Source organism: Chelonoidis abingdonii, chromosome 9, assembly GCF_003597395.2.
Source record: "Chelonoidis abingdonii isolate Lonesome George chromosome 9, CheloAbing_2.0, whole genome shotgun sequence".
NCBI classification, from domain to species: Eukaryota; Metazoa; Chordata; order Testudines; family Testudinidae; genus Chelonoidis; species Chelonoidis abingdonii.
The window spans coordinates 65,701,466-65,713,699 of record NC_133777.1 but is presented as its reverse complement, the minus strand read 5'-3'; the positions used below and the strand labels follow the sequence as shown (position 1 = coordinate 65,713,699).

Here is a 12,234-nt window from a genome sequence, read left to right as displayed (position 1 = left end):
CTTCTGGCACCTTAGAGACTAACAAATTTATTTGAGCATAAGCTTTCGTGGGCTATAGCCCACTTCATCAGATGCAACATCCACTGAAGTGGGCTGTAGCCCATGAAAGCTTATGCTCAAATAAATTTGTTAGTCTCTAAGGTGCCAGAAGCAGTCCTATATTTTCTCTGACTCATGGAAGTCTGATTTCTGAAAAAAATAAGGGGATGGAGTGGTTCTTTTGGCAGTTCTCTTTGGCCACTATGGGCATGATCCAGTACCTTCTGAAGCTAATAAAAGTCTTTCCGTTGACTTCAGTGAGCCCTGGATCAGACTCTGTTAGATAAAGGAGGAAAATTAGCCATTAGTGACAAAAGAAACGGGGGGTCAGCTTCATGTGTGTTAGTGCTTTGCATTGCTATGTCGGTGATTCTCAGTATGAATTCTTGTTGCGGTCTCCAGGCTGTGAAAGAGGTGCGAGTATGATAGATGTGATACACTGAACTCTGAAGGTAGTGAGTCCTTTGTACTGCTTACATGATGCATGTTTTAGGGGGTATGCGGGCCTAGTTCTTGCTGTCATATGCATAGAAAGTGGTTTATAGTAACTTAGTAATGTGGGCTGTTAAGATGATGTGAAGTCAAGACTTTAGATCACCGGTTGTCTTAGTGCCAGATCCTGCCTCCCAGCAGCCCTGTATTTTATGGTGCAGGATCATAGAAGGAAAGGAGCTGAGAGGTATATGGAGCTTGAATAACTTTGCATTGAGAAGGCCTCTGTTAGAACCTAGTTACATAGCAAATGCTGCTAATGTTACTGTTACTTCAGAACTGGTTCACAGAGTTCCACTCTCCCTAGTAACTCAATGTGTGAAGTCCCTTCACTCTACCTCCTACTGACAGCCTCATCTGTGAAGGTCTTTGTGTTCATCTGTAAAATTGTAAAAAGGGAATGAACTACACAGGATCAAATTTTCAAAAGATCCTCACTCAAATCATTCTCTGCATTTGTTACTGTGTGTTGCAAATACATTCTGTTTCACATAAATTCTTCTTGTTCCCATATGTCCAAATGAAATTTGAACAGGCTATACCTCATTTTCCCCGTCTGTGAAATAGGAATAATAATACATTCCTAGTTTTGTAAAGCGCTTTTGAGATCTATGGATGAAAAGGGCTATTATAATTGCTTACATGTTGTCATTATTATTTGAATGTAGTGGTTAGCATGCACAAAACTGTAGTTGCAGCTTTTGAGAAGCTGGTCATTATTGCTGGATTTAGAATTTTACTAACCTGAATCTCTTTCAGTGAAGTTTTACTAAATTGGATGGTTACTAAAAATAACCAAACCTTTCTTTGTCTCATTTTTAGATATCAATGAATGCAAAATGATCCCAAGTCTTTGTACCCATGGAAAATGCAGAAACACCATTGGCAGTTTTAAGTGTAAATGTGACAGCGGATTTGCACTTGATTCTGAAGAAAGAAATTGTACAGGTAAAAGTCTTACCTGGTAGCTTTTAGAACATTGTCTTGAAAACACAGATATTGATTTATATTTTAACATGCATTTAAAATTATTTGTATTTCAGATATTGATGAATGTCGCATATCTCCTGATCTCTGTGGCCAAGGCATCTGTGTTAATACCCCAGGGGACTTCGAATGTAAATGTTTTGAAGGCTATGAAAGTGGATTTATGATGATGAAAAACTGCATGGGTATGTTTTATGTCATATACCAAAGATGGGGTACAGAGTGTATATATGTTGGGATTGGTTTTGCAAAGCCTTGTTAGTCAGATTTTGTTTTGGAAACTGAAACAGGACTGGTTTCCTAATTTTGTTTCCAGATCTAGCTTCCATATTACTGGGAAGGCAAATAGAAGGTTCTGTTTTTGTCCCATTTGCACAGTGGGTAAATCAGGCTGGTTTTGGATTTGCAGAATCTTATTAGTCAAATCCATCAGTTGGGTCTTGGTTCATTTTATCTGAACCACTAACATATTCAGGGGCTGGGTTTGGGGGAGAGTTAGAATAGAAGATCCTGGGCTTGGCCTGTCTCCACTCAAAGGATTGCCTTGCCCCACTTCCTCACTGGTTGAAACCCTTCCAGTTCTGCAGCAGGAGCTCCTTCTGAAGCCTTTTCCTGCTGTCTCAGTCTGAAGCTGACTGCTGGGTTCTCAGCCAGCAAAAGGAAGCTGGTGGACCTGGAGCACGTCTGGGTGGGGAGGGAGCTCAGAGCAGATAAGCAAATAGAAAAATGAGGAAATTGTCCACACAGCAGGGAGAAACAGTTTTATTGATTCTCTGAGGGTGTGGGGGGAAGCACCTGGCTGTGTGTCTCCATGTGTGAAGGAGAAGGATCAGCTGCTGGAAGAGGTCAGAATACTATTTGCAGGAGAGGGAGGGATACATAGGGAGGATCTGCATATATGCACTCTCAGAATTCCAGGATCAAACAAACACTTGTTTCCTAGTGTTGCTGTTTAGCACCAGCACTTTATTCTCTGTTGCATGCAAGGCCTTTTAGCACCTGCAGTGATGTGTGTTCCTTTCTTTTTACAGACATTGATGAGTGTCAGCGAAATCCTCTTTTGTGCCGAGGTGGTGTTTGCATAAACACAGAAGGAAGCTTTCAGTGTGACTGTCCTCCAGGTCATCAACTGGCTCCAAATATCTCCGCATGTATAGGTATGATGGTGCGGGCAAAATGTGCACCGTATATGGGTCATTTCTGTATTTGCATTTCATGACTCTAACTCTGCATGCATTTATGGCATTTACTTAAACATTGTTGCAGTGCAGAGACTTAAACATGTTCCCTTTTTCTTTTGAAATAGACATCAATGAGTGTGACCTAAGCCACAACCTGTGCAGAAACGGACATTGTGTCAACCTGATTGGAAGGTATCAGTGTGCCTGCAACCCTGGATATCAGTCCACTCCCGACAAATTATTTTGTATTGGTAAGAGCAGCTGTAATTATTAATGAACATAGACTACCAATTAATACTTACCACTTCACTAACAAGAGTCGATGTAAAGAATTGTTTCTATCTAATAAAATATAACTACATCTGATTCACTAATCTCAGGCACAGTGTCAAAGCAGTGTGAAGTAAACTGAACATGCACCTCCCTTTCTTTGAGATTGAGGAAGTTACATTACTGTTTCAAATTTGACCCTAGTGCCCGCATTTTCTTTGCTATTTGCCCATCAGTATTTACACAGCATATTTATTTATTGGATCGTTTTGTTCTGTAAATTAACCAGTAGATATAAAAAAAAATTTTTTTTGAAAATGACATAAAATGTTGTAACTAAGGACACTTAAATGCATTGTGATATCCCTCAGATCTATATTTTATTTCAGGTTGGCATTTCTGAGGTTGCCGTGCATTGGTAGAGTAGAATAGCATGTGTGGCTCAGTGGCATTTATCCTTAAACTAATCTGTAAATATCTCTATTGTATAAATTTCCACTGTCAGTTTCCTTAACAGCCATAAATTCAGAAAGGGCTTCTAAGCTCATACCAGACACTGTGTACAAAAAATATGAATGCACTTTTTGTGTTTTGAAAAATTCTGATGTACATGCCAAAACAGTGGCTCTGGTCCTGCCTGAATAAAGTGTGTGCAGTCAGGGACTTTGGCCCAATCCTGTATACCCTTATACAAGCATTTCTGTTGACTTCAGGGGGTTCAGGAACTACAGTAATGGGGACTATCTAGGCACCCAGAGAGAGACAGAAGTGGAGGATTATTTGCACATGCATTCAGTTAATTGGACATCTCATTCCCTGATGGGCTATGTATATGTCCACATGTGCATCCAAGGACCTGCACCTGCAAATGCGGGCATGTTAAAAGTGAGCAGAAATTGTGTGTGCAAATGTAGATATTGGATTGAACCCCCTTTTTAAATTGGCTCAGAATTTATCCCTGAAGTATGATTAACAAAAAAGTTATTTGTGTGTGTGTTTAACTTTCATTTCTTTCCTTCTAGATATTGATGAATGCAACATAATGAATGGCGGTTGTGACACCTTCTGTACAAACTCAGAGGGCAGCTATGAATGTAGCTGTAAACCAGGCTTTGCACTAATGCCAGACCACAGATCTTGCACTGGTAAAGTAGCTTTGTGAGCATTTGTACTGAAAGCTCTTTATTTTGTATTGAAAAATGAGATGTAGTTTTAAGAGTACAGATTGAAATCATTTATACGGAGTTATCTTCATTAATTCTTACAGTTCTCCATGCACACTACCTAAAACTCTGAATTGAACATGTTACGATTAATGTATTTTATTTGGACAAATATTACATAAAGTAAAAATAAATAATGTAGCTAGATGTTATGCATGGCAGAATTTGGTTCTCTCCTTGGGGGAAAGAGTACAACTTCCAGCTCACTAGCTCTCAGGGAAATACCTTTTTTCAACAAAAAAAAAATATATATTTCTAGCTGTCCATTCTACAGCTGGCTGTAGCTCTATTATTTCAAAGCCTGTTGCTATTACAGGAAAGATCGGTGCCCATTGTGAGTCTGGGAGCAAAAGCTATTTTATCTTCTGCAGGGCCACACATAGGCTTTTGGGGGCCCGGGGCAAAAGCTGAAACTGAGGGGTCCCTGACCCAGGGTGCAAAAACACTGAGCTGAGACCCCTGGGGAGAGGGATGTTGGAGAGGAAGCCTGCCTCACATTCACTCCACAGTGGCAGCTCCTGTCGCATGGACCTGAGCCCGGCTTCTTGCTCTGGGTGTTACAACCTAGCACACGTGGTTGTAGCCCTTCTTGGGTTTGGCCCATTCACTCCTCTGTCATAAAGGAGGGATGGCCAGGTCAAACCTGTGTGGTGGTGTGACCCTGTGCACCAGGTTACAATGCCACTCAGTTTGGGGATCATTTCAGACACTGGCACTGGGGCAGACCATCACTTCCCCTCCATCTGAGCGGCCCTGATTTTGTGTAGTAGGTGCATTTTCTCCTCCAGTGCAAAGTATTACCTTACATATTGGACTTTTAGAGTCTGATCCAAAGCCCATCAAGTCAATGAAGAGTCGCCCACTCGTTTCAACAGGCTTGGGATCAAACTCGTGGGTCCACAGTCATAAGCAATAAGGTTTTCAACATGAGATGAACAATTATGAGCCTGTTTTAGTCACCTGAGATATGTATGTACAGTAATGATTAGTTTGGTGAGAGACTAGAGTCTCTTACTCCTGTTCTGTGGCTCAGTAGTGAGTATGTCCCCTCTTAGCCAAATATGACTATTCCATGTTACTTCAAAACTGAATCTCTTTCAGATGGTCTAAAACCTCAATCTTGCTAGGCAACTTTCTTGCATTCTCAATAGTGATCTTTAGAAAATTTTGTGAGCAACTTAACTGCTCAGTGTCATCATTGGGATCCAAGTCCTGGTCCTGTGCACAAGCTGAGAATGTGAATTGTGCCCAGAGGGTTCCACATGGGTTAGGGAGCAGAGTATTCTACCAGCCCCTCCCCCAGCTTTGTGCTTCCCAAACACTGTACCACCCACTTCTGATCCACAAGAGCAGGGTTGCGTGTTGTCAGCTGGAAGTGAGTAGTTGCAGACCATCAGCCATCTTGCCTTCTTGGCTCTGTTCCACCCAAAATTTCCTTCACAGTAAAAAGCAACATCAAAAATCTAATGTACAGTAACTCCTCACTTACCGTCCTCCCGCTTAAAATTATTTCGAAGTTACGTCGCTGCTCCATTAAGGAACATACTCATTTAAAGTTGTGCAATGCCCCCGTATAACATCGTTTGGCTGACTTTACAAAGGAGCATTGTACAAGTTCCTCTTCTCTGCCTCCTCCCCTTCCCTTCCACCTTCCCAGCGCTTGCCCCGCCACCAAACAACTGTTTGGTGGTGCTTAGGACTTCTGGGAGGGAGCGAGCGAGGAAGTTGCCCGACCTCCCCACCCCCTGGAAGGCAGGGCCACCTGGAACGCAGGGGCTTTAGGGGCTGCAGGGCCCTGGCCTGTAGCTCTAAAGCCCCTTTCAGAATGCAGACCTGCGAGCACAGGCCGGAGGATTCAGGAGGAGCAGGGGCAGCCGCGCAGCCAGTGGCCGGAGAAAACCAGATTGTCATTTACATTAAGACCACTGAATACCATCCTTACAGCAGTGTAAAGGAGTTTTAAAGTGGGTTGAAAGGCGGAACTCAACTAGAAAAATGAAAACATGATAGACACTGAGATCTAGTACCCCAAAATATTTAGATTAGAAGTAGTTTTCCCATATGAGCAGAAATGGGTTACATTTCTAGTGAAGGTAACTTTGCATCCAAAACTTGCCAAAAAATCACATTTTTGAGCACATTTTCAATGCAAAAGTAAAACCATGTAATCGAAAGTGTGCAGAAAGTGAAATCAGAATCCTAGTGCCAGCAGAACTTTGTGTGTGTGAAAGAGCAAGAGACAGGGGTGGGGAAGGTGGGTCTAAGCCACCTTTTGGCTTCCCTGATCTTGGCTCAGCTGGGGACCAGACTGGCCTCCAGCATAACTTAGAGCAGCCTTGCCCACATGCTCAGGGTTTAGCTGATCACCATATTTGGGGTGGGAAGGAATTTTCCTCCGGGGCAGATTGGCAGGGGCCCAGGAGGTTTTTCGCCTTCCTCTGCAGCGTGGGGCATGGGCCACTTGCTGATGGATTCTCTTCAGCTTGAGGTCTTCAAACCACAATTTGAAGACTTCAATAACTCAGACATAGGTTAGAGGTTTGTTATAGAAGTGGATGGGTAGGATTCTGGGGCTGCTTTGTGCAGGAGGTCAGACTAGATGATCATATTGGTCCCTTCTGACCTTAAAGTCTGAGTCTATGAAGGACTATGAAGCTGCACTGGCTGGGAATCACCAGAGAGCATTTGCCTCTGGTTCTGCCCCTTTCCCTCCCCGGCCCACCCAGAAATGTCCCCTACACGGCAGTAGAAAGATGAGACATTGTGCCCTAGTAAGAGGGCCTTAATAATGCTTGTTAAACTGAACCCATTGTCCATGCAAACAGAAGCAAAAAGAAAACCCCAGACTTGGATTTGAAAACCCATAACACTATAAATCTAACAACTCGTCACATTCCAGTGTCAAAAGGAAATGATTGATCGACCTTTATTGGAGGGACAGGGATGGGCTCTTAGCATCTTCAGTCAAAAGTTAACTGTACTATAGACATGTCCACAGGTGGATCTAGTCAAATCTGACAAAGGGCCTAAAAAATTGGATTGCAAGTCTTTGCATATTTATACCCAGCCAGTGCTATTAGGGTTGCCAACTTTCTAATTGCACAAAACCAAACACCCATGCCCCCTCATTCCCCCAGGCCCACCCTCACTCACTTGCTCATTTTCACTGGGATGAGATGGGCTGAGGTGAGGGGGGGAGGGCTCAGGCTGGGGGTGTGGGCTCCAGGGTGGGGCTGGGGTGAGAGGATTGAGGTGCAGGTGAGGACTCTGGCTGGGGGGTTGGGATCTGGGGTGGGTCCAGGGATGAGGGGTTTGGGGTGCAGGAGGAGGTTCTGGGCTGTGGGATGAGGCTAAGGGGTTCAGAGTGTGGGAGGGGGCTCTGGGCTGGGGCAGGAGATTGGGGTGCGGGGGGAAGGCTCCGTCTGGGGGTGTGGGCTCTGGTGTGGGGCCAGGGATGAAAGGTTTGGGGTGCAGGAGGGGGCTCAGGGCTGGGGCAGGGGATTGGGGTGCAGGGTTGAGGTGCGGGCTGTGGAAGGGGCCTTAGGGCTGGGGCAGGGGTTGGGATATGGGAGGTGGTGTGGTCTGCAGACAGTGCTTACCTTAGGTGGCTCCCGGAAGCAGCCAGGATGTCCCTGTGGCCTCTAGGCACAGGGGCAGCGAGAGGGCTCCGTGTGCTGCCCTCGCTTGCAAGTGCCGCCCCCGCAGCTCCTATTGGCTGTGGTTCCCAGCCAATGAGAGCTGTGGAGCCAGTGCTCAGTGTGGGGACAGCACACAGAGCATCCCTGGCCACTCCTGTGCCTAGGAGCAGGAGAGACATGCCACCGCTTCCGGGAGCCAAGCGGAGCCAGGGCAGGCAGGGAGCTGTGGTGCTGACCGGAGCCACCAGGGTCCCTTTTTGATTGTGCGTTCTGGTTAAAAACCGGATGCCTGCCAACCCTAAGTGCGTGCAAGTTAGGACTTTGTTCAGAAGCCAGCTATTCACAACTACCCACCATCATAGTATCTTGTTCCAAGGTCTTGGATGCAAAAGACAACATTTCCACCTTTGAAACTTGAAATTTCAAAGGCTCTAGTCTTGCAGTTTCTCAATATTTAGTTAGCGAAGCAAACGAAATAAGATACATGAAAATGGAGTTAGAAAGTTAGTGCCTGATACTGCAAGGCCTTACTTACATGAATAGTTGAGCCGAGGGAATGAGTAAAGATTTGTGGAATCATGCACACAATCACTCCAGGGTTTCTTTCGTTCTTTCTCTTTCGGTCTCCCTGCCACTCTGTAGTAAGGCATGAACAGGCAGTACATTTCTGGATTATTACTGCGTTGGGAAGCACCAGGCAGAAGACTGACTTCAACCGCAAGTGAAGTGCAGTAATTCTTTGGAAATGTATTGCTTGTGGTTTCTTATTAGTAAAGTGCAATAGAAATTATAACAAGCCATAATTCTGTGAAGGGCTGAGCATCCTCCACTCCCGCTGAAGTCAATGGGTGTTGTGGATCTGCAGTACCTTTTTTAGGCCTCAATCTAGCAAAGCACTTAAGCGCATGCTTAGCTTTAAATACACAGGTAGTCCCACTGATTTCCATGAGAGCACTTACAACTTTAACATTAAGCATATTTTAAGTGTCTTGCTAGGTGAGGGCCTTAGACCTTAAACTAGTTTAAAATACCTAACAAAAACAAAACCTAGGTCACTGCGTCTAGTGGGATTTATTCATACAGAAATTACATAACCGATAGTCAAAATTCCGCATTTTATATGTGCTCTTAAAGCCGCGAAATAGCTTTTCAAGTGTATGGCTGTAGAAAGTGTGTTCTCTGAAGAACTTGGCACTCTCTTTGAACCACTGTTGAACTTGATTTTAGAAGTCATTTCCATCAACAACATGAATTGGCTCCCCAGAAGAAGCACTACTGTCAATATTTGTCACCTTTTAAAAGGATTGACATGATGCCAGTTTTTCAGCACCAGCCTCTTATTACAGGTGTAAATTGGCATCCATAGCTTACTGCAACTGTGAGCCCAAATATTACTAATTAGATGCCTCACCGAGTGTTTTCTCCTACAAATCAGGTAACCAGACAGCTAGCTAGCAGTATATATTTGTGTCTGTAATGCATTGTGGGGAGAAAACAGCAGCCACAATCAGAGGAGTCGGGTGCTACCCCAAATTTTAATGAGCCTCTTTCACAGTGCTTGCAAAATGTACAAATAGTTTCTTCTGCACATGCAAAATATGTAATTGCCAAAAATGTACATGCACATTTACTGAAAATTTGGCCCCAAGAATCTTATTCAGTAAAATGAGAAAAGGTGCACTTGTTGATAGTCAGTGGCCATTGTGATAAATGTGTGGCTTTACCCTATGACACTATGTCACTGTATAAACAACTTCATGTACATTTAGTGGCATTGTGGACTGAGTTTAAGGAGCAATGATTTTCAGTTTTCTCTATACATTGTTCTAGCCATGTATTTTATCTTTGATATCACACATGGCTAGAAGCCTTTGCAGAATATATTTCTCCATAACTGAACTGCTGTGAGTTCCATTCATTGTAATAGTGGGTCAGGTTGGTGAGGTTATGCATTAATAATCAACTCAATTAGGAGAAACAATACATTCTTTGTCAGCCATTTTTTCCACCCTTACTATGAATGTAAAACCTTGGCAGTTTAGCATATAAAGTTATTCATGTTTATAAAATAAGTTCTTTATGTTTGTGGTTCCTATACTTATTTCCAGCACTTATTTTGCATATAAATTCACATTCCACTTCCAAATCTACATTTCCAGGCTAATGTGTATGCCAGCATTGTTTGATTTGTAGGATGAACAGTAAAGAATCAGCTTTTTTTACCATGTAAGAGTTAATTGTCCATACAAAAACTTTAGGTGCAACCATTTCTGTTTTCTGCTTTTAGAAATATAAAAAAAAGAATAACAAACATAAGATTCTAGGACAAACAGTTAAAGTGAATTGGTGTTCTGCAGCTGCATAATTACCAAAATCCACAACAGACCAGTCTGATAGTGAGTTACACCCTTTCCCTCTCAGGGGGTTCTCAATTCATGTCCTTGTTTTGCTGGTTTTTCCATGCAGTCACTGAGCAGAGTCTTGGATCTCAACTGTGCTGGTATATGTTGTTTGTGACAAAGAAAAATCTGGAGAGTTTTTAAAAGAAATTCTAACCCCTTGAGTTTTAAAAAGTCCAGATCCTATCATGGTTGCAATAAACAGAGCAATCTCAGTTCCTCAGATCAACCCCCGGTGATGGCTGATGTGCTGATCAGAACATATTTTAAATGCTGGAGAGTGTAAAGATATAGCCCGACTGGTCAGCAGGTACAAAAAAAATCCAAGTAACTTATAATATTTTAGTGAAATAATACATCCATGTTAATTATTCTAATATTGGGCTTAATCCTGCTTGTGTGGGAATTTTGTATGTGGAATGGCTTTTTAAAATCATTTAAGGTCCAGTACCTTCCCATTGACTTCTATGACAGCAAGGTTGGACCTGAAATTTCCAATTGTGTGGAGCTGTGTGGCATGAAAAAAGTCCTTTAGTTATTTTCCTACAAGTGATTTTGTGCATACAAGACTAGCTCTTGCTCCCATTGGAATCAGTTGGAATTGTATATAAAGCTACATTTGGTTTAACTGCAAAGATTGATCACATGCACATATATCATAAAGCATCAAGAATTTTGTTTGCGATGATTCGTTGCAGTGCATTTCATAACAAGGAACACCTATCTAAAACATGTGTTAATGTAAACTTTCCCTATAGATATTGATGAGTGTGAAGACAATCCTAACATCTGTGATGGAGGCCAGTGCACTAACATACCAGGAGAATACAGGTGTCTTTGTTACGATGGATTCATGGCATCTGAGGATATGAAGACTTGTATAGGTAAGTGAAAACACCTCTGATTCCTAATCTTTCTAACAAGCTATCTTCCTTAATTAAGTGATCAAAGATGATGATAAAACTAGATTTATTTAAAATATGTAAGCAAATAAAAATAACAGAGAGTATCCTAGCAAAAATAACGAGTGTCCAGGCAATCAGGTGTCTTTTGACATTACATATTGTGACAGACCCAGACCAGTGGGGTACAGGAGTCTGGTAGAGGGCAAATATACTGGTCACTGGATGAGTAGTTTTCTGTTCCCTGATGGCCAGAGCAGGGGCTGCCCTAGAGTAATCAGGAACCTGCTAGAACCAGTTAAGGCAGACAGACTGATTAGATCACCTGCAGCCAATCAAGGCAGGCTGATCAGGGCACCTGAGTTTAAAAAGGAGCTCACTCCAGTCAGGCGGGGTGGGGAGCCAGAGGAGAGGAAGTGCGTGTGAGGAGCTGGGAGCAAGAGGTGCAAGGAGCTGCGAGTGAGAGGGTGAGGGTGTGCTGCTGGAGGAGTAAGGAGTACAAGCATTATCAGACACCAGGAGGAAGGTCCTGTGGTGAGGATAAAGAAGGTGTTTGGAGGAGGCCATGGGGAAGTAGCCCAGGGAGTTGTAGCTGTCATGCAGCTGTTACAGGAGGCACTATAGACAGCTGCAATCCACAGGGCCCTGGGCTGGAACCCAGAGTAGAGGACGGGCCTGGGTTCCCCCCAAACCTCCCAACTCCTGGTCAGACATAGGAGAAGTTGACCCAGACTGTGGGGAAGATCACTGAGGTGAACAAATCTGCCAGTAAGCGCAGGACCCACCAAGGTAGAGGAGGAACTTTGTCACAATATCAAGACTACAAATATACTTGGATACTTGCATTTGGTGAAAAAAGGGTTTTGGTTCCAGCACGGTGCCAGATGGACTGCTGCCTCAAAACTGGCAAATGCTAAAACTTAAGCAAGCAGTGCTGCTGTATTTTGACTAGCTGTGGCCACATGGACAACCCCTCTATGCATACTGTTTTTGTCAACAGTAGGAATCATCTGCATGTGTTCAGAGCTCTTGGCTGAGTTAAGGAGCATGCATAGTGAGATAAGGTGACCATGCCATCTCTCTTCGGGTCCCATTCCAGAGTG

General features: G+C 43.4%; 1 protein-coding gene across 1 annotated transcript in view; it reads left to right on the top strand.

The window, feature by feature from the left end:
* Nucleotides 1–12,234, top strand: part of FBN1 (fibrillin 1) — a 221,881-nt gene that overhangs the window by 139,169 nt on the left and 70,478 nt on the right. Inside the window, exons 26-31 of the mRNA XM_032762923.2 lie at nt 1,354–1,479; nt 1,575–1,703; nt 2,550–2,675; nt 2,825–2,950; nt 3,992–4,114; nt 10,988–11,113. Coding sequence (XP_032618814.1) covers nt 1,354–1,479; nt 1,575–1,703; nt 2,550–2,675; nt 2,825–2,950; nt 3,992–4,114; nt 10,988–11,113 — 756 coding nt within the window. The remainder of the gene's footprint in view (nt 1–1,353; nt 1,480–1,574; nt 1,704–2,549; nt 2,676–2,824; nt 2,951–3,991; nt 4,115–10,987; nt 11,114–12,234) is intronic.